Source organism: Indicator indicator, chromosome 22 (assembly GCF_027791375.1).
Source record: "Indicator indicator isolate 239-I01 chromosome 22, UM_Iind_1.1, whole genome shotgun sequence".
NCBI classification, from domain to species: domain Eukaryota; kingdom Metazoa; phylum Chordata; class Aves; order Piciformes; family Indicatoridae; genus Indicator; species Indicator indicator.
Window position 1 is genome coordinate 5,231,603 of NC_072031.1, and position 25,943 is coordinate 5,257,545.

A 25,943-nucleotide genomic window follows, 5' to 3' on the forward strand; every position below is an offset into this window, starting at 1 on the left:
TTACTGTGCTGCTGGCTCTGACCTTTACGCTGCGGTGACTACCCTACAATAACTGCCTGTATGCACACTCAGGCTGTTTAAACGTCTACTGGTAACTATTAACATTTAAACAGTGCACCTATTATAAATTGTATCAATCTTTCAAATTTTACCAGTCTATTCAAACTGCAACCTTAACTTGCCTAACAGCTTGAATTTTCTTTCCCTTATTCCACCCAGAATCTTCTGCCTGAGTGCTGAAATCCCATCTCCTCTTTCTCCATTCTCCAAAACATAAGCAGAGCATGAAAGCAAGATTCTGTTAAAGACTATGGTTTGCATAAAAAGGAGAAGAAAAAAGCCTTTTGAAAGAAAAGACATTAAAAAGCTTTTTATTTCCACTTGCCTCATTTTTTTTCTGAGAATTAAGCAGAAATTCTAAATTTCATTATGACATACAGGACAAAAGCCAATGCTTAATTTAGGATCACAGAGGCAAACACACTTCATACTCAGTATTTCTTGGTAATTTAGGTCAACTACAGATGGCAGTGGAGATGTGGAAGAAAGCATCAATCCTAGCTAAGAGCCTAGGATTCCAAGAAGGCTTGTATGGCCTGTGCTTACCCTAGCAGCAGTATTGCTTCCCTGCTATGCCTGTTATTTCTTCTTGAAGAGTACTAGTGAGATGTATTTTCTGTCAACTACTCAAACTCTATGAGTTATTATTAACACTTCTTTAACGTCTTCATCCACACTAAATATAAGGAAGTTAAACAGTCACTAGTGTAATTAAATAAACAAGTCACCCAGAAAAATCAGAAAATTTAACTTTGTGATCTTTTGATGTAAGCAACTGAACAGAATTAAAATGCCACCATCCTATTTAATTCAGCTGTAAAAAATTTTAAAAACTACTGATTTCTTACTCTCACTTATGCTTCTTGAAATACGTTAGCAGCATGTCAGGTCAGCTGAACATAAACAAAGTAAATCCAGTATCATCAACTGTAGTAGGTTAACGTCAATCTGCCAGAACTTCTGCAGTTCATGAGCTTTTGTCTGCGTGTTCTGGTTGCCTCTGAGTTCACTATATGATGATAACCTATGTATTAATGCAGACTTGTGCCTCATTCATTTTGTGGGTTAGAAAAAGGAATAAATTTTATTTAAAAAAAAATGATCAGGTGGTAGCAGTAATCATAAATTTGGCATTTTCTGACTTCTGGACTTCACAACCTCAATCTTTCCCCATCTCTTTTTTTCTCTTCTTTTCCTTTTTAAATAAAACAGTGGGAGGATGGCCAAGTATATCCATACCAGAAAACTGTCTGAGACTTTATGTCCTACTTCTGAACTGCTTTGTGCATTCTGTTAAGTAACATTAATGGAAAACGATACACTACTGTTTTTAAGGATCATCATCAAACACCAACATATCTAAAATTGAAGTGATAAATCAGTTTCATAAATGCAGATATCATAAGTTAACTAGTGAAGTCTTTCAAAATATGCAATTTTAAGAGATACTTTTGCAACTAAAACAAAAAAATTAGATTTCCGTTGCAAACCAACAATTCCAAACCAAGTCTGCCTTTATCAGTAAAAAATATAACATAACAATCAAGGAAAGTGCTAATTAGTTTTTTTTTCCATATTAAACCTCACTTCTTAAAAGATCAAAAATTATCTTTGACTGTTGAAATTAATCTGTAGTGCCTAAATACTGATAGAGCAAATATTTGTCTTAAAACATTTTGCATACTACATGCAAAAATCTAGCTTCTATAAAGTTTTTATAAGGTCATATTCAGCGCATGAAATATATAAAGAAGCGCCATGCTTTCAGAAACACCTGTCAATTTTCCAGCAACCTCCAGAAAAGTCATAAGTTTCACAACTCTTCTGCTGTTCAGCCAAAGATTGGCTAAGTATGATTTGCTATCACCTGTTATGTAGAATGAGCTCTAAGTGAAACCATCTCTCAGTACACAAGGTCATGCAGCACTCCTCTGCAATCCTGCAGATAGAATATCAGGGTGGGCTGGGAGCAGTCTACAGGAATGGGTTTTCTATTTTTCCAAGTGCAAATTTACACAGATATTTTCAGAAACAAATAAAACTTCCAGCAGACTAGTTACATCTTAAATCAGAAGTCTGACCTTTAAAGACATGCTCCCTATGCTGCCTGCATGAACATTGGCTATTAAGGCTTTATTTAGTGCTCCATAGCTTGTAAATACTATCCAGTTATGTCACTGCTAATAAGGTAAATTTCAGTAGGGGACAAATTAGACAGTACAGTGTTAGCCTTCTACTGTATAGAAGGGTGTTCACCAAAAAAATGTCCATAAAATACACCGTGTCTTTTCTCTCAGTGAAAACTTCATACACCCTCTTTCCACAGCTGTGCTTTCAGAGAAATCAAGAATATAGTACAAGGCAGTGACCAGTGGCAACCAAGGTCAGAAACTCGAAGACAGAGAAAGTACAAAAACACTTACACAGCTAGCATAAAGTTCTTCAGTCATCACAAAAACTGGGGGCTTTCTCAAGAATATGTGAAAAAAATATGGAATCATGTACAATGCTACAACCCTTGCTAACCTTTGTGGTTAAGCCCAACTTTAAAAACTGAAGAAAATGATAGTGGGAAAACTAAGTTCCGAATTATTTACCACAAGTAGTACTATAATCAAAGAACCTTGTAAAGAAGAAGAAAAGTAGCATGAAAGTTCTAAAGCTTCCTTTTTTCTTCTTTTCCACAGCAAAAATAAAAGGAGGAGACTTGTGCTGGTAGGACAAATTTTTCTGCAGTAAAACTGGAGCAGACATAAAGCTAATGTTGAGTCAGACATGGTAAGATAAATACAACTTTTTTTAAATGGAAAATACCAAAATGGAATAGGCACACAAATATAAAACTTCTGACAAACTTAGATCTTTATAAAACTGGTTATAAGACAACAATCTGTAAAGTAGGGCAATTTTTCAAATTATGTCTAACATACACAGTGAAACTAAGGATTAGGATTTCTCTTCAGTGGCCTTAGTATTTTTTTAAGCTGTATCAGCTGGGACATAAATTCAGGAAAATAATTCAAAAGGGCAGAAATACTATTTTACATCTTCCAACAACAGCTTTCTAGCCTGCATATCAAAAGACCTAAAAATATATTTGAACTATACTAATAAGTATAGTTCAATAGGAAAGCAGGAAAATAATAGATTTAAAACAAAAAAAAAAAATCAAAAATTCAGATCAAGCTTTGTCTTCAGAAATAAGAAGCACAAAAATCCAGTCACTGGAGACCTCACAGCTTTTCTCACTGCACTACTGCATTCCATTTTTCCTGTCTGATGTGTTAGAATTAGTTGCTATGCAACCAAGCTATAAGCCTTACCATTTAATAATTCTTCTGCTAATTGCAATAGAGAAAAAGAGCTTCAGTGTGCGGCTTTGTCATAGCACTGAATTCTTCCTGTATGGAGAATCTATAACCAGTAGCAACAAACCTGACAAAACCATTTTTATTTAATGTATTCAGGACTAGCTATTATAAAGGTATTAACTTATATGTATAGTCAGCTGAATTTTTATTACAATGACAACAAGATTATTTACTAAGCGTTCTACTGGCTTTATAGATGTTTTGACATGCTTCCCCCCACTCCTTCCACCAAAACCTTCTCTGTAGTAGGAAACTAACAATAGCATGTATGCTTCTGTTGATCCTGTGGTTCATTTCATTTACAAATTGTTAGTATCAAGAATTGAAAATCACAAGATTTTCTTTCTCTTGTATAGCTGTCTGCACAGAGGAACTACATGAGCAACTGCAGGAGACCAATTGCGGCCCCTGCTGGTACCTACTACACCTACCAAACGATAAAATCTAGAGTGCAATAAAACCAGAATTATTCCCATTTAAAACACTGTTGCTGAAATATAAAATTAGAGTGTAAGAACAAAAGGATACTATAGTAATAACATGAGCAGAGAATTCCACTGACTAAAGTATCACAATAACTAACAACAGAAAACTCTATCTACACCTTCAATTATGTCACTTAAAAGTCTCAAATTAGTTTCCCACTTCCTAAACTACTTAGTAAGAAAGGGTTTTTCAGCTTTGTAAATCTCAGTCAGCAGGCCCCTGGCAGAGCCTGAAACATTACCCAGGCCTACCTCCTTTAACCTACATTGACACAAATACTGTTTGAACATCACAGTAGAGCATGAGATTAGAATACTTCAAGGGTTCATTCATTTTGATGATTCCATAAATAAATCTTAGAATCTTGGCTGCATGACTTCTAACTTCCCAAAAGGTATAACTTAAATCTGTATATATTTAAATGTATTAAAAGAAAAAAAGACAAACACACACCCCAGACTTTTAGGAACCAGTTCAGTTACAAAACTCTCTGTACAGTGAGAAAAACAAAACCATACTGGTTTATGTGTTTAGACAGCTAGTTGGTTTAAGAATTAAGTCTGTTTTATAAATTTAAGTGAGGTAAAAATATCAAAGATGAATTAAACAAACTGCCTGTGCTTCTGTTAATCTCTTTCCACAGCAAAGACTACTTTATCCTGTGTAATTTAACTCTTAATACCACCGGAAATAAGGCTGTCCTTCACCTTAATCTTAACTGAAGTTTCTGGTTATGAAAGCCCATATTTATATTTGGGGCAGATATCCATATCAAATCCACAGACTGAGTGTATATATAAAGAGATCCAGGCTATACTATACAATAGTATTTTTTCCAGCTAGGCATTATTTAAAGAAAGCAAAAAAAAGTAAGATCACATCAGAACCAACCACCAGTATTTTCAGAGCTTGCAGAGATTTCAAATGAATTCATTATTGTTCATTTTACTACTCAATCCACATCTTGTATAAGGCTGACATTAGTTTCTCTGTAGAAAGACAAGCTCATATCATACCAGCTGCATCAAACCATAACCTGGGATCTGCCAATTTTTGAAATCATTTTAGAGCAGTCATTTCTAATGTGGCCAGCATACTACAAATGAAGTGCTGTATGCCTCTCTAAACAGATCTCACTGCAATAAAAATAGAAATGAAGATTTTCAAAGTTAATTCCATCAATCTAGATATATCAAGGAAGTACTTACTAATTGTCATGGATTCTGGCACAGTGGCTGAAGGCAACATACTGCTTAATGTATTCACTTGAGCTGGAGTACTGACTTCCACTCTAATCATAAAAGTAAAATATCATCAATAAATAGAAAAAAAAAAAAGAACTCAAAATTTAAGAAAAAAAAAAAGCATTCCAGACCAGTATTGTCATCATATTCACCCATATTCAATCAACGTACATTTAATTATGCTTTAATATATTGGTTGTGAATCTCATTTAAGAATATACACAAAAAGATCCAAATCAACAGGCCATGGAAAATACAGAAAGAGGAACATAAAAACCAACATAAAACCTATTTTCAAAAGCAGAAAACTAAGTCTGTTATCCAACATGGCTACAAGACTCCTTCAAGATAATTAGAAATGTTCAATGTAAGAAACTATGCAAAGCACAGACTTTTACATTTCTTTCCAAACATTTACAAAAGTACCCTGACGAGTCTGTTTTCCAGCAGTGAGTAGCTTGTATTGGGTAATAAATTGGCAGCTATAGGGTGAAGCCTTTTTTCTTTTAAGAAAAACGGACACATACCTGTAAGGAAGATCAGATCTTCTTGGAACCAGTTCTACCACATGAACATGCTCATTCACCTCTCCATTCTCCAAGTTATCTAAAGTAGAATGCACAAGCATTAGCTTTCTTCAGTTAACAATACTTTAAAAATAAAATTAAACCATACAAGTTAATTACATTTTTAACTAGAAATACTCATCTTTATTAAAGCTTTTAAACATTTTGTTTCTCCAAGGTTGGCTTCTGCACATTCACCCTGAATGTCAACAGGATTGTCAAGGCCTTTAGGAACACAGACATCAGTTCATAAAAAAAGTAGTACTGCACAATTCCAAAATTATAAATTAGATGTACATTTTACATTGATAACAATGTTGCAAAGCTATGAAGAGACTTCTTACTGAAGTTGGTTTTGCAAGCTCCAGGAGCTGAACCACCACAAAGCAACTGATACTTGTTACAAATCCATTTGTAAACTGCAGGAAAAGACTTTGTGGTCAGTCCCCAGTACATGAAACCTTGGAAAGACTTTTATGCACTCCCAACACAGCACCACAGCTTTCCTCTGGCACCTTAAGCGTATTTACCAAACATCAGGAATCAGACAGATGAGATTTTTTTTTTTTTTTAAAGCATGGATAATGTGGCATCTGTCCACAGATGCGTAACTCTCATGATCGAAATATACACATCACTGTGCCTATCATTAAAGTGGAAAGAAACAAAAATCTCATTTTATGGATATTTTCTGCATTTCATGATGTAAGGATTACAACAAAACAATCCTAAAATCATGAGCTAAAACAGCACAGAATTTAAATTCTAGGAAAAAAAGTCCATAAGAATTAGAGTTATATCAGAAGGACTATGGAGGAGAAAGTTTATTTTTTAAGATGTAGTTTACTGAAGTTCAGTTCCTAAAATGCACACTTCATTTTTGTTTCAAGCAACTGAATTTTGACTCAGGCTTTCTCATCTCTTGGTACACGGAGATATGGTATGCCCTGACACATCCCTGAAGCACTGCAACAGACTAAAACTGAAAACACAGATATTAACATACAATGCTAAAGATTATGCTGCAATCCATTTCAAATACACATCTTGCTAGTCAGCTGTATTAAGACCTATAAACTGAAATATTGGGTTAAACCACATATTTTACAAGAGCTCATTAAACATGTTTTAGCAAAAATACTGTCATAATAATAATGAGCTTTCTAGTTACTGGACTGAACTGCCCTCAGGAAAAGCTAACCCATGTTAACTCTGGTATCATTCATAAAGCAAAAGTGTGACTTCCAAAGTCAAGCAAACAACTGCCTAAGGCAGCTTTCAATCTCATCAAATTATCATTCTGGATGGGGAGATGCTGACCATACCCATGTGTATCACTCTCCCTAACTGACTGACAATTGGGTTGCAATGATGGGCCTTTTAGTGAAGACTGCCTGCACATTCTCGGTTCTGGACTGTTCAGAAGGGCCCCGTGACAGTACGGAAAGCTGAAATCAGACAGCAGAATCTGTGTGGCTGTTTCCTGTAACTGATGAAGACCCTTTCACTTAGCCTAGTGCTGTCCCATTGTGGTTGCATGCTGAACCATAGGGTTTACCAGAAAAAGGGGCAGAAGAACTGAAAATATCCACAAGCTGTGCCAGAAGGGATGTGTGTGGGCCTGTCAATGATCATCTCTAGTAGTCCAAGCACTGTCTTCAAAACAGTGGTGAGAGGAAGCAGAATTAAACAAGGGTGGTTTTTATCTCCTTGATAATAGTAAGCCTCTGTTAAGTTTACTGTTATCATCTCTAGTCCTGTCTCCAGTGCTAAATCTTGTCTTGCTCTCCTGATTTTTGAGTTCAGTTACAAAGCTCCTGATGCCTTGTAACATCCACCTCCCATTATCAGGAGCATTTACTTGCACTCCAATTTTCAATCTGTTGCAGTCAGCAAACACTCAAAAATCTTTGGACTTTTTTCTAAAGGTTGTTGTATCAAGTATTTTATTAAGTCACTCCTTCATAAGCTGAAGAATGTGGAAACATTAGAAAAAAAAACATTTGGAAAAAAAAAACAAAAGAAAGTACATTTTAACTATTGGCATTTCTTAAGAGGTACACATCTTAAAACACAGCAGAGGGCAGTACAGTGTTATCTTATGATTCACATTATTATTATCACCAAACTTACAGAACTGAATTGCATTTTTTCACAATGGCCTTCAATTAACAGTTAATTGTTATTAAGAGATAACACTTAACTCTTGGCACATACAATGTATATGCAAATGTATGACATATTTTGTAATTAAAACATTATTTGAATGTCACTGAGAAGTTTTTAAGTGGTCACTTAATTGAGAATATTTACGCTACTCTATCTACTCATTGCTTATGAAAGCAATGTTTTATAAACAACTAGCAAAATATTAACTCAGGAAGGCTGGATGGAGCTTTGAGAAACCTGACCATGGCAGGTGTCCCTGACCACAGCAGAAGGGTTGGACTACATGATCTTTGAAGATCCCTTCCCACTCAAATCATTCTATGATTTTATAACTCTATACTACCTGTATCCTTTTCTGAAGAAATATTTCTTAGCCAATCATTCCTCATCCTGTATATAAAAAAACAACAGCTTCTATTCAACTGTATCCAGTACTGTATACTTTCTCTAATCTTTTGGAGATTCACTTGAATTCAAATTGTCACACATACTTCCAGCTTAGTCATATCCAGAAAACAAAAGAGGATAATTTTATTTAATCACTAATCACTAATAAAATACCATGCAAGACCATAGCTTAATCCCAATAACTTTTTTTTTTCTGACATGGATAAATCCTCTTAAACTAAGTATTTACTCAAATGGAGAACTGATTCAGATCTAGAATAAATTTTAATTGAACTTCTCATCTCGGTTGCTTACTATCTCCTATATCCATTATTTCCTATAATCACCCCATGTTACAAATTCTGTTCTGAAGTTTGCTGTAATTCAGTAAATTAAACTACCTACCTGTTTGGGAGTAAGAGCCAATGGCACTGACAGGAAATAGAACATCCGAATCATCATTCAGGACTTGCAGAGGAGTCCAGCTGCATATTTGAGAACTGCATGTGCCTACTGCATGAGGCCTAGATTGAAACCAAACAAACAACACAACCTATTTATACAGTTAATAGTCAAGTTCACAATACTTGTACTTCTTTCAGAGATATCACTGGAAAAAAAAAAAAAAAAAAAAGTCTTCATTTTAATCTGCCTGACAATTTTTTGGTTCAGAAATATGTAAATTCATTAAAGGTTAGACTATTCCAAAGCAGATGAGAGTTCTGTGTCAGAAATTAAGAGGGCATATTGGTATCTAAGATGATTCTTTTTCTCTCAGTTTCTCTCAGTTTTGTCTTGTTTAACTAGCTACTCTGATGATAACAGGCTTACTCTGCTTAAACATGCGAGTTTACCATTAAGTCAAAATAGAGTTCATATCATACTAAGGAAACCAAACATACCAGAATTATGGTCTGGCAATACCATACAACAATTTCAACTGAGAACTTCAAGGAGAGTAAGTACTGAAATACTGAAACACTGGCTATCAGTGGAGCTTATGAACAAAATATCACCACAGTGACCCAAATGGTTTAAACAAATTAAAAAAAGAAAAAGCAAAATAAAGGAGAAAAAAAAAAAATTATTTCAGTTAGTTACATAAATTGGCCAGTACTCATGAAGGAACAGGGGTAGAAGCATGGAAAATTTCCAGCTGGCTTCTGCAACATTACTTACTTTTCAGAAGCTTCAGTTTCACCTTCTGTGCTTTTATTTCTTAATGTTTTTCCATATAGCTCATCCTCATCTGCATCTTCATCATCAATGCTCTTCACATCCAGTTTCTGGTAGTCGTACTCGCCATTCATGAACACTGAATTGCTCTTCCATGAATGGTTACTCTCACTTCCATTCAAATTTTTTCCAAGAGTGCTTTCAGATGAAGGTAACACAAAAACTGAAGATCTGTCTACACTCTCCTCTGAGCTTTCTCCTGTAATCAGGGCCTTTGTGGCATCCCCCAAATTTTGCTCATCATCTTCTTCATCAAATGAGATAATATTTGTCACTCTCTTCTTCTTTTTTCGATCTTTTTTGTATTTCAAATCTAGTAGAAACATAAAGTTTAGAGAAGAGAAGAAACAAAGTTTACAGAAGAGAAATAATATAATAAACTTAGGTTTTTTTTCTTAAGAGTAATCATGTACTAAACAAGACACTTAGATCTACAAGGCATTTCATTATCTTTTCACACACATGAACTTTAAAATCTCTAACTACCATCTTTATTTTATATTCATAAAATTCATAGTCATTCATAATTCAGATTTTGAAAGATATTTTGGAGGTACATTCATAAGAGTATTCAACCAGAACTGAAAAAAAGTTCAACAAACTTATAAAATATAATTTAAAATAAAAGTCAGCCTTCCCATCACTTTCTTCCAGTGTGTATGACTAGTGTACACTGCAGAGGACGTTTACAAAACAGAGCAAACATGAAATGTTTCTGGGGATTAAAAATTTAAAAGAAAAAACTCAGAGAACATACAAAATCCACAACTTGCAATTAAAAAGTGTTTGTTTTGTCCATATTCCAGAAATTGAGCAGTCAGTTTTCAGACAAGAGAAGTTAAAACTTGCTCCCTCCCTCAGCTAGTTAGCTCTTGGTCTGGAAATACACTGAAATCATCTCTGACTACATGGCATCTATGCTATAAATAATTTTAAATTATTATCTATTCTCACTGACTCTGATGTGCACATGAGGCTAAATAATCTTGCAAAGTTGAAGCACTCTAAGAGACAACAAAAATTTACCACAACAACTTACATTGGGATTAAACTACCCTATTTTAATTCAAATCCAGCTGTAAGATATCCATACAAAACATTAACATTTTTTAACAGAAAGAGGATGTTAAAACCTATTCTGGATGCAAATAGAATTTCAGCAAAGAACATAGATTTTAATGAAAACATCTGACATGCTTTAACATTCAATTTATAATGGCATTTGAGCAACCACATTTTTTTGAAGTGGTATTTTATTGTAAGTTGTTCATTACATGTACTGTATATGCATGTACTGAACACATAATGTACATTATGTTGTACTCGTGCAGCATATGGTCAATTATCCTGTTATTTCACCTTGCAAGTCTATTCCACATTAACAAAATTATCCTAAATTCAGTATCACCTACTATTTTAATTTCATTTAGAGTGCTAAACAACAAAAGCTTTACCACGAGATTGTTTTGCAAACCATGTTTTGAGACAAAGTCTATTTTAAATGCCAATAAAAAATAGACTTTACCTCAGCTTCTACTCCTACCTGGTAGCATTCACATGTGGGTTTTTTTTCCTTTTTCTTGTGACCAAAACAATATAAAGCCTGAACTGAAAACTTGCTTCTTAATTGAAAAATACAGAAATCCCAGAATCTTCCTTGAGTTTTGTACCTTTACAAAGCAAAACTCTCAGCTCAGCTTCTGGAAGTGAAGACGATAACATACTCCTTTGCTATTTTTGGAACTGAAAATGTACAATGAACATCACACTTTGCTCAATTAGTTCCAAATTGTAAGAGATTTAAGACTTCTAATCTTTGTTAATAACTAACATCCTACAGACTGGTTGCAACACTAACACATGTAAAAGTAAAAAGAAACATGAAGTAAATTTTCATTTGTGCCTGTTACCTACTTCATGTAAGAATTCAGACTGTAAACACGAGAGTTGCTTGAAGAAGACTATCAGCTAAGATTTTTATCTTACATATAATAGCAGATGTATGGCAGTGTATTCCTGATAAAGTGCCAAAGCACATTAAAAATGAAAAATTATGACAAGGCATAATCTTACGAGACACTGAAATTCAGGTTGCAAACAAAGCACTCTACCAGTAAGATACTTCAGCTTCCCTCTCACAGTGATGCAAGAAAACTAAAATACACATTTGTCAGTCAGTATTCACAACAGTATTTCTAAAAATTTCACACTCGAGGCTTTTTGTTCTGTAATAGTGCATTAAATTTAATTGGAAAAGTTATTCAAATACTCTTGAATATTGTATAAGTTTCTGAATGACAACAACAGCACAAGACTGCTTACCAGCATTTACATTCTTTGAAAGAACAGGAAGCGGGTCAGCATCTTGATCGGGTTTCATTAGAATCGAGACAGGAGATGATGCAGTTATCTCTCTAAGAAGGCTGCTAACACCCTGAGTGGATTCTTTCAACAATGAGGTTACATTTTGCGTCGATTCCTTTAACAAATCAGACACGGTGGGTGTGCATTTGCTCTGTCCATTTAAATCCTTATTATCAATGTTGATGGCAAAAAGAATGGAGTTCAGACCTTCAGATAAAAGAAAGGAGGAAAAAAGACCAAGTATCCACTATATACCTCATAAAAATATTAGAGACAGAAGGATTAACAAAGCTATGACATGTAAGACTTTTCCCAAAAAAATTCCCACAGTTCTTTCTGTAGAAATTCTTATTCTTTCATGTACCATTCATTTTTCAGATGCTATTCAAGCTGATGCAAACAGTTCTGAATTTATCTTGGTGGCTGTGGAGCTATAAGTACTGTGAACTAGTTTATTTATTACCTTTTATTTAAAACCATTTCACACAAGTGAAATATTTGTTGGTTCCTATATTCTCTTAAAAATCCTCCCATAACCCTAGCTTGTAAGAGGAGGCATTTAACTATGTAGCTGAGAAAAGGTAAAGGTAGTGACACAGAACTTCTGCGTTCAAACTCTAGCAAAGCAGATTAGCTGTTATTATTCCTTGCTCTTACTCTCCTTACATGTACTTACTTATACTTTGGGTCTTACTATAAACATCTATCATTGCTGTTTTCTAGTCAGAAATAACCCATTTTGTTTCCTCTGAATTATGCTACTTTTTACAAAAAAAGTTAGCCTTGACTAATAAAGAGTTAGAAAATTTATGTGAAAGATTTCTGATCTGCAGGAAGGCCATAGCCAATGTTGTAACAGTTCATCAATTTATAGCATAAATTGGCATATCTTGAATACTGCACCCTCAATGTGCATCTGACACACATCCCCCACATCAGCAAAGAGTGTTAGAGAAGCTTTCCACAAACAGAAACAGATATGACATTTCAAAATAAAATAGCTTGCCAAGAACAGCATTTAAGAGAAAAGTCTTACCAGCTGCCATTGTAGGGATCATACTAGAGCGTTCTTCGTCCATCATAAAAGACCAGTCTTCATAGAAGACACTATAATTGGAAAGGGAAAAAAAAAAAAAAAAAAAAAAGAGAATACTGATAATCCTGATACTGTGCAAGTACTGCAACAAGTATGAGCATAATTACTGACACACCAATCCAATGATTTTTCAGATTACGTTTTTCCTTCGTTGCTTCATTAATTTGATTTTATATCAAAATGTATCTTCTTGCAAGAACGCTACAGGACTGAAACAGACTAAAAATGAAAAGGAGGCACCAAGAAGCTAATTTCTGGCAACAATTTTATCCAGTGATAAAAAAAAAAAGAAGCCTTTCTGAGGTAGGACTCAGTTAAGTAGGAACTGAGATGCATTTTGCACATCCAAAGTACCTTAGGATTTCACAATGCATAGTCAGTTATTCTCAGTAACTCTGTAACAAGAAGGTTGACAAAGTGTAACAAAAACATTTTCAAGTGATTTTCAGTGGTAGCTACCTATGGTTTGACTGATGGGAACTTTTTCAAATACAGTGTGGGCACCTCCAAAAGGTAACAGGCAATTACCATGGATGAACTGGTAAGATCAATGCTGCAATTCTGTATTTTAATGGAATGAGAGTGGCACCTCAAAATACACTGTCAGAGACTCGGTGTGGAAAACTTGAAAGAATAAGAGAGTGAGTTAAAAAAGAGGAGGGAAATGAAGATGAGGAAACGAAGAAGCACATTTGCTCATGTGCTACAATGAAACCAGTTTCAAGGTCACATGTTGATACAGGCACAAGCCGCTATATCCTAACAGCTGCCAAATTTCCAAAGGGAACAAAATCAAACTATGAGGTTAAGTGGCTTCACTAGCATAGCAACTCATAGGGTGTATTATTATTGCACAAGTTTTAGTTAGGCTTTTTTTATCTCAGTATTTTGTTTGTCAATGCATTACAAAGATATCAGATACAGTACCTGAGTCGAGTCTTATCTGCAAGCAGCATATGAACATATCTTTCCAGGGAATGCTCATTTAATGCACAGCGCAACCAAGCCCGGCCTCTACCAATATCTGTAGTAATTGTCTTCAGAGAGTAAAAGCGCTGCAGTTCATGCTTATTCAGGACTTCTTTCACATAATACCAAAACACAGGCTCTGGAATAATAATCATCATCATCACCATCCCACCTAAAAAGGCTAGACTCATATCTGAATGCATTTATATGTCATTCTATAAAAGAAGTAGATAATTATGTATAACTTTGAACCAAGGTGAATCGTTTACCATCTTCGTATAATTCCCCAGTTAAATGAGTTATTTATTTCCCCAGGACTTTGGCTGTTTAAGCATTGAGAACTTCTCACTTCATTGAAAAAGCCAAGCACACACCTTAAAGGATTCTATTTTACGTTTTTTAATTGAATTCACATTTGTAAGCACATTTAAGATGGCATTTCCTCGAATAGGTTCCTATGTTCAGCTGGGAATATATTATGCAAAGAAAAAAAATTCTTTAGGACTCTGTCTTACTGCTGATTCTGAAATGTTAGAAGCTAGGTCCAAAGGACTTTCAGACATACAAATGACAAATTTATCTTACTATAAAAACCAAAAGTGTCACATTTAAAAGTCAACAAGATCACTTTCCACTAAAATACTTTTCTTGCCCTGTCCCCAAATATTGATAAAGGTTTTTTAGCAGTTCACTCCAATTACTCATTTGGGAGATCGAAAAAATCTACATCAGTAATTGTAAAGGGACAATAAAACACCCAGTATTTTACACATTCCTGTTTCTTGCTGAATAAAGGCATATTTATTACAATTAACCTCTTAGCATTTGCTCAGGCTGAAAAAACAACCAAATACCACATAATTCAGCTGTAAGACTTGAATCAGTGCTCTGTGGCATACTTTGACAATCATTAGTTATTGATGTTGCAGCAAATACATATTGCTTGGAAGTACTTTAATATATAACATTAATAATAATGTCCCTGTGGCTTTGATTTGTTATAAATGGAATTGCTTGAATAACTAGAATGGTTTGAAAACTGTCCATCCAGACAGTCAATAAGATATTAAGAGATTGGGTTTAAGTCAAATGAGGTATTTTTTAGTGAATTCTGAGAAACACAAGGATTACAAAAAAAAAGAAAACTTAACACATCAATCCCTCAAGGAAGACATGCAGGTACACCTGACAGTTTAATGAATGACTGCGCTCAACATTTTTTTTACATTAACAAAAAAGGGAAAATAATTCTATTGTACATGCGACCAGTGCACTATCACCTCAAATATTATGCTGGTGTTTGATCATAATCTCACTGTAGGTAGCATAAAGCAGATGTTAAAAAATGGATAAAAGATTTTCTCAAACACACAGAAAAGAAATACATGAGAGAGAAGACAAATTGATCCTGCCCCTCCTTGCTTATCATTTTTCTAAATCCTTTTTAATGTAGTTAGAATTATTCAGTTGTTAAAGTTTGAGTTTGTAGCCTGAACAGCAGTATTGCAGTGTGGTAAGGAAAAAGATGATACCTGTGATTACATTAGACAGGAAAGAATATCAATCATATCAGACTCATTTGTCTGAAAGTGATAAAAACAAAGGTATTTTGCAACTGCTTTCAGAAAAAAAAAAAAAAAAACAACAGAATTCAGAAGAAAATTACCAGTAATACTATTCATGACAGAACTGTAGGAAGTGCAGATTTCCAAACACCAACATTTCAAGAGAAATTTTGTATGAAAGTTAAACTATATTAAGAAAACAATAACCATTTTCCAGGTATTAAGTATGCTACCAAGAGTCTGCAGCTCAGTGCATTGCTTAACGTTTCTATCAGAAACTCTCTCACTTGCTCACACTGATCAACTGTTCAAAATAGAATAGTTACAATTAATGAATTACCCGTCTCAGTTTTACTGGAGAAACCTGCTGCCTGTTTGATCGCTGCTGCTGTTAATGCCAACCCCCTACTCCTCCTCAGACCATGCTGTAACACAGCTTCAAACTGAGCACACAAACAAGTGACTCTGCAACAGAATTTGAAAAGAAATCATGTGAAAAAACCAATTAACTATGTTTCTATAGAGCAGGTCTATACCAAATCTCTGAGTAGAGAATGTAAAGGTGAACCATTACCTTTTATATAGTGAAACACTCCTTGTATACACTAATCTCATTATTTACAAACAGTATAATCAACAGAATTGGCAATCAATTTGGGCAATCATCTCACCTGCTACAGTGGTTGTTCACTGTGCTTCAGCTCTAGCTTACCTACTTTTCACATCTAATGCAATTACATTTTCATAAATAAAGTTTGTACTACACAAGCAATGAATAGTTTTCTGAAAATATGCTATTATTTCCTAAAGAGGAAGAGCTATTAATACACAACGCTCTCCAGCACACCTATGCTAGGAAATACGTACTTTGTTGGAAAACTTTACTAATAAAGCAGAATATAATTCAAACAATACTCAAGATGATTGTGGAGCATCTGTAATTTTTGTGAAAAAGGCTGATGCTGTTAAAAACAGAAATTACAGCAAAAACATGACCTCCCAGACAAAAAAAAAAGTTATTAGACTTTTCCAATTCATAAAAGGCAAAACAGATGCACAGGAACTGCATTACAAGCTGCTCCTTAAAGGAGATGGGTTTCCCCTTTCTTCCCTTGTTGCTGCTTCTTCCTCTTCTGCACTTCCTGTAGCTTACAGCTGCATGATCTTCCCCTCCTCTCATCAACTCTAGCACTCATCAGATAATCTAAGCATGTTGGAAGTTTCTTAGACTCTCTTACCTGCTATCAGAGTCTGAAGCAATTTCTTTTCTTCCTCCAAATCGTATCTGACACTGCAATAAACAGATTTTAGTATCAATATTCTGAAACACTTAAGTTAGAAAAAAAAATGGAAGCAGCACAAAATAAAGCACTGGCAAACACAACCTGCAATTGAAAAGTGCTTTACAGCATCATGTTCCACTAAAGGACTACTCCTGCAGTTCAAATATATTCTTGCTAGCCAGAACAGTACACCCCAGGTCCTTCAATTAATTCAAAACTCAGTAAAAATTACCATTTTTGAGTTTTAAATATATATGCACAAACACAAACATTGCTGCTATTCAGCTTAGTGCTACAATTACAAAAGAATAATTCATTATAAAACATACCATTGGCTTACTTTTGAGTCATTCTTTTGTTCCCCAAGCTCTCCTAAACTGAATTCAGTCTATGAAATTCTACTCACTGAACCTCATGGTGATGCAAGATAAACACATACATAAATAAATCCTAATAGTTGTTTCCTAGCAGACACAAAAATTCAGGTGATACTGTGTCAAAGACAAAATTTCTTCTTCAGCTGGTAAAGAAGAGAAAAAAGGGCAAAGACTGTACCTGCAATTACTGACAACTCAGAGTGTACCATAGAAATATGTGCCGGATTTCTCACCTGTTTAACTGCATCCAATAGCCGTTCTAGAAGAAACTGCCTCTTAGTGTCATTGCTCTGTGAACCTGAAATTCGAAAAAATTGTATAGTTTTAAAATAAATGTTTTTTTACATTCAGGCCAACATCAGGGCCCTGAAAACTTTCTTTCCATGCCAAACATTCCGATAAAATCTATTAATGTCTCTTCTCTAAGTAAAATGATGCCGTCTGGGCTCTGAGGTTAAGTAGCCTTTCTCTAATATACAGGAATACTGTTTGAAATATCTAGAATGTTATTTTAGTAAGGCTTTGGGTTCATAATATCAAGTATATTGCAGTAATACCAAATATCGTATAATCATAGAATAGCAGGGGTTGGAAGGGACCTCTGAAGATCATTGAGTCCAACCGCTCTGCCAAATTGTGCAGTCAGCACAGTTTGCCCCTAACTCCTTAGCAGAACCACCTGTAAGGCCAAACCTGTAGATTTGCTCTATTATTTCAATACCTATTACTTTTACAGTCTTAAGCTATCCATATACTTGTGAGAATAGGCATAATGCAACATTTCTCTTTGTATTAACGGTTTGAGGCTACTTCAGAACAAATGTCTGTATTTAATCATTTTGCAATCTGAAAAACATCTGTCAAATGAAAATACTAAGTACATGGGTTACATCTTGCCTTTCAAACATGTTAGTTTTTAAATTCACATCTTTTTGGCATCTTTGTTTCTATTTGGTAACATAGAAAGAGTTTGCAAATGGATGCTACTCCATGAACAATATCAAAATTGTGTAACATACAGAAACCTACAGGTGATCATTATGTTGATGTTCTAGAAGACATGTGATACCAAGCAGCCTTATATTTACATGGACGCAGTGCAGTGTAATGTGTATTTTGCCTTTATTTTACTTGTAAATTTGTGCTAATAGAAATTATGACTACAAACAATAATTCCCCTAAGTAGTTCAGATCACTTTCACTATCAACAGGGCTATGAGGCCACATAATGCCTACACCGAGGGCTGGCCAAGGTTTCTGCTCAATGCAGAATTCTTCTGTTGCTGTTTAACACAGAAATTTTGCAGGTAGAAGAAAAAGAATATTCACAAGTCTAAGATTCTTTTAAAAATTAAAAATTAAGTTGTGTGGTTTTCGCAAGCACAGATTACATTTTCCTTTGAAACAAGCCTAGAAAACATAGCACATAGCCATGTTTTTGTTTCCAGTAGCTGCAAGGTAAAATGAATCTCTACCAACTCTGTTTAAGATTTTGCTCTTTTATAGTCTTCATTTTCCAACCTAAGTCTTTACAACAAGAACAAAAAAGCAGCATGTTTTTCAGACAAGCATCAATTCAGTGTAATCAGCTCTAGTTGACTTAAAGACTAACAGTGTACTACCAACTGACAAAAATACTCTTCTACTGATTCACAAGAGTGGTCAAAACTGCAGTTACACATACACAAACACAAACTTAGAATGCATAAAACCAACATTACTCAGAAGAAAAAAAAAAAGGCTATATTTAGATTATTGTCATAAAAACGGAAGTTCATACATGAGTCTAAAAATAATTGTGAAAACACAAGCATAAAGTTGCAAAACCTAAGAAACTTAAGAGACTTCTCCCATCAACATCTACTCAGTTAAAAATTTAAAATAAGCTTACATCCTGCACCTGTCTCTGTGACCCCTGCCAATTTTTGTTGTTCACAGTCATACTTTCCTATTTTTAAAACAAAGTTCTCTTCACACCCTGCCAGAAGTATCTACACCTACAGCAGAAGAAAACTGACTGTGTAAGTAAAGAAAAACAGGATTTTCATCCAGTTCTTTAGAGGTAGAGCTCTCCTCAGGACCACATGTAGAAAACCAAAATTAAATCTCAAGATTTTGAAATCTTGTATGCCAAATTTCAGACTGCAGTTCCTTGTGCTTGCTCTAGCATAGGTTCTGAGTGTACAAGTTCAAGATAAACCAAATACAGATCTAATTTAAATATTACTTTGTACTACACTGTTACGATTCTACTGCCTCATCCTCAATTAGCTGCTTTTTTATATGCTTTTTGAAACAGCTATTAAACAAGTGACAGCACCCCTAATTCTTGACAATCACATAAATCTAGTATTCTTGTAACTTTAAAGTTTAGCCTATTCAACACTGTCCAATAAAATAAGAGTAACTAGTAAGAAGCATTAGTAATAGTAATGCTCAAATCAACAGGATGTTACCTTCACATTCACTAGAATACACTGTAGCTACAAAAACATACATTATAATTATGTAATTACAGCTGTTAGAGAAAGAGGTCCTCCTATCTATATTTTAGGTAAAACCCTTTTAAGTTCTAAAATTAGGCAGTGAAATAAATGTGGATAGTGCTGTTCCAACTGCTACAAAAGTACACGGCTGTATTTCATTATATTAATGTTATGTATCTCCTTTATCTGAAACAAGCATAATGATACACATTCCTCTGACCTTTTCTGTTCCACTCACATTATTCTGGAAAAATACTGTACAATATTGTGTTGTAGTAATGTTTGGAAAGGTGCAAAACTAGTGTGATATTGCTGTCTAATTGAAATGTTTGGAAAATTCATACAGGTCTTGGCAAGGGCTACACATGGGTAGGTTAAGAGGTCGGCCATGCAACTGACTACTAGCCTTAACGCACCCTAGGCATTATTTTCTTCTAAGTAGCTACACATTTATGAGGAGAGACAACATTTATCTCTTCATTGGTTAAAATAAATAAATAAAGGTATTAAAAATAAATACATGATGAGGTTTTATGCCACAAGAGGTGGCACCTTGCCTTTTGAGTTTACAGAAGGAAAAGAGCTGTAAAGATGAGTCTCCCAGCACAAATCTGCACAAGGCTAGTGCCAGCCTGCATTCATCACTGAAAGGCTAATGTTTTCCATATGAAAATGCTGACACTTAAAAACTTCAGAATAGAGATTTTAGTCTATATCGTGTAAAGATCTGAAACATTAGAGAAACATACTTTTTCCATCATCCAAAAGATTTGACTGTTACTTGCATTTTTCACAATGCTAACTAGCAAGGTCCCCCACAACAGTTTCCTCTTCTCATCATCCATAAAAATGTTTTGTTTTCTTCTTACCACAATGGCAAGAACAAAACAGAAAAATACAACTGAAGTGCTTTCATTTTCTGTTTCATTTTCAGAAGTGACTGCTATCCATAAAGCATGCAGCATTTAGTTAGTCAACTCTTCTTTTTTTTTTTCCTACTATCTCTGGCAACAGATCTCACTTGGTACTAAATCAGAGTGGGAGAAAAACACACTATCTAATTTTCAGCGCAGAGCGCTGTCTACAACTTCCATTACTGAAGTTATGTAAGTAGGCCCATAAAAGCATTCACTAAAGCACCTCTTTTTAAAAGAACCCAAATTAATCTCTTTCCAACGTGTTTTAAGACCTAATACATACACTTACACATGGCACAATCTATAAAATTTCTCCCTCCATCCTACCCAATAAATCTCCATGCTGGCCCATTCAACAGGCTAAGTTCCCTGCAGCCCTAAGGTTTATGGGTCCCAATTCTCATGCAAATCTTTTAAATATTTCCCCTCACAAACACCTCGAAACACTCAGTAGTTTGCACACTCACACACGTGAGGGCCAGAAATGAACTCATCCACAAGTGACACATCCTGGACAAGACTGAATTAGCGAAACACTCTAGATACTAGAACGAACCACTCTGTCCATTTGTCATGCTTCTCACCTCTCTCACCAACTATGTGTTAATAAGTTTGTATTTTTTTTTTAATTAGTTTCCCTTGGTCGTTTATTTTCTCGGGAATATTTCCTGTGATTTTGCACAGCTGAGGCAAGGGAGATCCCCTAGACCAGCATGGCTTGTGCTTTGAGCCAGTGTCACGCTCAAGGGAAGTCTTCAGGATTGTAAATAAGGCAAAATCCACTTATGGGGGCCTTTAGGGGCCAAAATGAGGAGCGGGGTGTGGTGATACAGGCAAGGGCTAAGCGCTACCACACACCGCAGGGCAAGAGAGGCCAAAGTATCCTCTGCCACGCCACGACCCCAGCCCAGCCGGGGAGAAGAGGGAGAAAGCCACCTCGGCCCGCGGGGGACGGAGCCACGGCTGGCTAAGCAGGCAGCGGAGCGGCGGGGTCCCCTCGGGCAAGCTTTAGCCCATGCCAGCCCCGACAGTGCCCCAGAGCCCCGGCGGCCCCACCGAGCGCGCTCTGGGAGCGGAAAAGGCCCCGCTCGAGCCCTCCACTCACCACTCATGGCGGCCTCGGGGCTCACACCCTTCGTCCGCCGGACCCGATCCCTCCTCCCGCACAGCCCAAAGCGGAGCCGGCCAGCGACCAGTCTCCGCCCCGGAACTCCACCCCGCCGCCCCGGAAGGTAAACACCGCTCCGTGCCGAGGTGGTGGCAGAGAGCGCTTTTGGTCTGTAGTTGTGTTCAGAGAGAGGCTACGGGACGCTGCCACCTCTCTTCATAGGCACCTGAGGAAAAGGCGCGAAACCGACTATTCCCTCAGGCAGCGCAGCTCCCCGGGCAGGGGGCGCTGTAAGGTGTCGGCCTCAGCCCCGGCTGGAGGTCCTGTGGCAATCCCTGCGCTTCACAGAAAGCCGAACAGTCTGACTCGTGCGAATGGGCAAAAGAACGATGAGAAAATAGAGAGGAAACGGTCTGTACTGTCACCTGCCAAACCTCCTGAAAGGTTCATGCTTCAAAAAAAGGCAGAAAAGTTTTGAAACCTCAAGTATATATTAAAATAAAATAATGAAGTAATTTTCTTAGATTTTGTAGATACTTTTCAAGGCATCATCTTGCTGGTTTATATTTGCACACTATCACTACAGCCCTGCGTAATTGTCACACTGCTGCACGTTGTGTGGAGCAACAGAGCATTGCTTTTATTAAAGAGTTCCTAGATAAAGTAATAATAATAAAATTCAATAGCTCTATAGGCCTGTTTCAGAGGTTTTGGCTATGTGTGGCCAGACCTACACAACTAATTCCTAACTGGCCCAAACTCTGTGGTCAGCCTCCTAAAGCTGCTGTAATAATGATCGTTCATAGATTTTGTGCAATATTTTACTAGTCTCAAAACATTTTCATTCATCATTCATGCAAGAACATGAAATACATTGTTATCTGAAATAAAAATAATTAAAAAAAAAAAAAGTTGTTGCTTTTGTTGCTGCAGCTTTCCAGGAAAGAATAAACTGACCTCTTATTAGGAAAATCCCATTAGTGCTTCCAAAACGTGACAAACATATATTCCTAATTTTAGGCCACGAAGTAGCCTAGCATGACTATATCTAATCAGTAGTCCTTGTACATATAACAAAAGTAGGTTAAAAAAAAAATCAGTAAAACAGAAATAAATTTTTATGGAATACAGTCCTGAAAACCACTTGACACTTAAAGGAAAGTCCGCAGGTATGATGCTCCACATCATCACAACCTCCCTAAGATACTACCTGAACTGGGGGAACTCCATATTCTACAATGGTATTCTTTATTAAAACATTCCTATTCCAAGCATCACAGGGGCTCTTTAAAATTATTTTTTACAAGACTGGAGATACAGTATGGGTCTTTATTTCTGTTTCTTGGAACATTCTATCTGTGCCGTCAAGCACTTTTTTTTAGCACAAGTTTAACATGAAATATTTACTTGCAAATTTGTTTATTGATAGATTCATACATATCTGGCATAAGTAAATACAGTCACTAAATGCAGAAAAATTAGGGACTTCAGAAATTAAAAATTCAAAAAACTAGCTTAAGTACATGAGAATACTGTATAAATACTTGACAAAAGACAGATATAATAAGACAATATTAATGAAAGTTCAATGGAAGACCTGTAAGGATTATGTACTAGCCTTCTCCACTGACTGCAAGTATTAATAGCTATACTACAATAACTATTATTATTCAGTAAAAATACACCTCTCTTATAGTCACCCAGCACCCAGAATATAGTTGAAACTGTCAAAAGATTTTGTAGTAACTAAGACAGTAGATCCTTCTTCCGTAGCTGGCAATGGAAGTGAAGTTTCACAGCCAGTTTGAGGTTTTACCAAGCCACAGTCACTACAAGTGCATTCTTCCACTGAATACATTAATGTTTCACTTCGAAGTGAGTGTCTAATTCCTTCTATAGTCACACTGCTTTCAGTATTAACCTTGAGAATATTATTCAGCTCCACAGAAGAGTCTGTAAATAGACAGAAGTTAATTTAGTACGTGCATCATCCTGTACCAGATATAAAGTTATCAAAGATCCAAATTTCATTATGTTCCAACTATGTTTCTCCCTTTAGTGAAAGTCTTAATATATTGTGAAAGTTTTAAGATGTAGCTACATATGAGAATCTTTTGTCTATGATAATGTATCCCCTATTCTTCAGGATAAGTATTTAAGTTATCTAGTATATATTTTCTAATCATGATTTATTGGGTGAACATTCCACAGATATGTGTATTTGCAAAATGTAAAAATAACCTTTTTCTTTTCACCTTCCCAAAATACATCACATACTTAATATTCTACCTTGTAAGAAGTGTAACTTTATTTAATATTTTATAAGATGGAAAGCTAATATTGAATGTGTATTCTCTACCTGGGTAGAATCCCTTTTGCATTCAGTGAGAAGGTGGTGAAACTTTTATAAGGCTCTTTTGCTATTGAAGGTTCATAAATTACTTCTCAAGCACTAGCAAGTAAGCCAGGTATGAATATGCAACAGAACAATCCTGACATGTTCCAGTACCAACAAAAAGAGATTGCTGCTTCTACAAGTTATCACCTGGATATTTTATTCCCTACTAACTTCAATAACTTCACTGAGACTATTTGAGGAATGAAAAACAATCCAATAAATCAATATCTAGAATATAAATTACATGCAAAATATATACATTTTAAGAGTAGCTAAAATATACAATGATCTAAAATTATTTGATAAAGAATATTACTTATTCACCTGTGTTTTTCAGTTTTTCTTTTAGACGCTTTAGGTGCTTCCACTTAAACAAAACCATTAAGGTGAACAGAGTGAGCATTAAAATTCCTCCTAAGCCCAAGCAAATCCAAAGAACTCCACTTGAACCAGTACCTTACGAAATAAAAGAGATGCATTAAATAAATTGTAAATAATAGCCAATGAAACAGTAAAGATATCCAACACATAAAACTTCTATATCAAAGAAGCAAGTTCTGTTTCTGTTGAGTAACAGCTCAAGTAAAGCTTGAGAGCTTTAAAATTTCACTCTTCCTAACGATCCTACAGGACACACTGCATAGGTCATTAATATTTTTGAGTCCATACATTATTCTGATAAACTCTTTACAAGCTTTAGATTTCTTTAAGTTTCTACATTTACAATTCCATGTAAAATACAACACGAAAATGCCCTACCTAGCCACGAAGTATTGCAGAAATATTACTTACTCTTACCACAGTAGTTTTCACATGAAGGCGGTGGTGTACTAGAACATCGAAGATGACAAGGCTTACAAGAGATCAGCAAATTATCAAAGTATTCATTTTTGGGGCAGTGTGCCATCAGGGTCAGTAATTATGGAACTGGAAAGCCACAGAAATTGTAAAAGAGTGAAGATCATCTGCAAAAGGCTTTTCAGTTCTCAGTTTTAGCAACTCTAAGAAGAGCGACCAATAATGGGTAGACTTCAATCACAGCTCTGCCACATAGTACTATGATAAGTAAAAAGAATTTAACTCTGTCCCTCCCAAAGAATTACGGTTCCTTTTTTGGCAATTCACAATTGTAGAAAAACTGAACAGCTGCACCAAGATATTTTTCAATGTAAATTTTGCCTGAAACAGAAAATAGATATTTATAGAAGATGTTTCTTGAACAGGTGCTGAACGTTACAAACTGTAAAAAAAACAAGAATCTCTCCAAACAGGAGTTCATCATAATTGTTCTTGTCCTTAGAATTTTTTTGTTCATGGTGATGGGCCAGAGTAATTACATTTTCCTGTAATAAGCAAACTATGCAATGCTTACATTTTATTCTTCTTGCCCAGTCCGTGGAGCGTAAGATGAAGAAAATTTAGAGGCAGGAGGTACAATAATAAGAAGATACAACCAGTTTAGTTTTTAGGTTTGACACTTAATCGCTCCTCAACTTCAGACAATTTCCTCATGCCCGTTTCCCAGGATGGACAATAATATTTACAACACACAGAAGATGAAAGAATTACCTTTTTTAATGAATGCTTTTCTGGTTTAAAATGTGGTACTCTTAAAGTACATGTTCACCAATTACTTCATAATTTTATTGTACAAAATACATTCAAGACCTTCAGTTACAATGGAAAGATAAAATCTAGAGACTCAGTCACTGCAATATTACTCCTCAGTTCCAAATTAGCTTTATCTAATCTATTAGGTTTTGATTGGCTTTTTCACTTGGTCCATTTTTTTATTTTTAGCTGCTGTGGTTTTTTTTTTTAAATATCATAATCATAGTAGTAGAAGAAATTAGGAAGATTA

General features: G+C 35.4%; 2 protein-coding genes across 2 annotated transcripts in view; both read right to left on the bottom strand.

Annotated features, from left to right (window-relative positions):
* SNX29 (sorting nexin 29) overlaps positions 1-21,688 on the bottom strand; it is an 87,452-nt gene extending 65,764 nt beyond the window's left edge. The window contains exons 1-11 of the mRNA XM_054391275.1: positions 21,428-21,688; positions 17,407-17,484; positions 16,752-16,804; positions 15,854-15,978; positions 13,907-14,087; positions 12,920-12,990; positions 11,842-12,090; positions 9,463-9,832; positions 8,689-8,807; positions 5,689-5,767; positions 5,126-5,208 (exon numbers count right to left, since the gene is read on the bottom strand). Of these exons, the coding sequence (XP_054247250.1) occupies positions 5,126-5,208; positions 5,689-5,767; positions 8,689-8,807; positions 9,463-9,832; positions 11,842-12,090; positions 12,920-12,990; positions 13,907-14,087; positions 15,854-15,978; positions 16,752-16,804; positions 17,407-17,484; positions 21,428-21,688 (1,669 nt within the window). The remainder of the gene's footprint in view (positions 1-5,125; positions 5,209-5,688; positions 5,768-8,688; positions 8,808-9,462; positions 9,833-11,841; positions 12,091-12,919; positions 12,991-13,906; positions 14,088-15,853; positions 15,979-16,751; positions 16,805-17,406; positions 17,485-21,427) is intronic.
* A 1,692-nt stretch (positions 21,689-23,380) lies between these two features.
* TNFRSF17 (TNF receptor superfamily member 17) lies at positions 23,381-24,989 on the bottom strand. The gene is made up of 3 exons (XM_054391276.1): positions 24,875-24,989; positions 24,407-24,538; positions 23,381-23,637 (listed from the first exon to the last, which is right to left on the bottom strand). The coding sequence occupies exons 1-3, from the start codon at positions 24,987-24,989 to the stop codon at positions 23,381-23,383; spliced, it is 504 nt and encodes a 167-aa protein (XP_054247251.1).
* Between the last annotated feature and the right edge of the window lie 954 nt (positions 24,990-25,943).

Excerpts from the sequence above, each read along its gene's own strand:
- TNFRSF17 (XM_054391276.1), bottom strand. The coding sequence starts at position 24,989 with ATGGCACACTGCCCCAAAAATGAATACTTTGATAATTTGCTGATCTCT. Across the intron at positions 24,539-24,874 it reads TGAAAACTACTGTGGTAAGA|GTACTGGTTCAAGTGGAGTT; the intron begins GTAAGTAATATT and ends TTATTTCGTAAG. Across the intron at positions 23,638-24,406 it reads AGAAAAACTGAAAAACACAG|ACTCTTCTGTGGAGCTGAAT; the intron begins GTGAATAAGTAA and ends GTCTATTTACAG.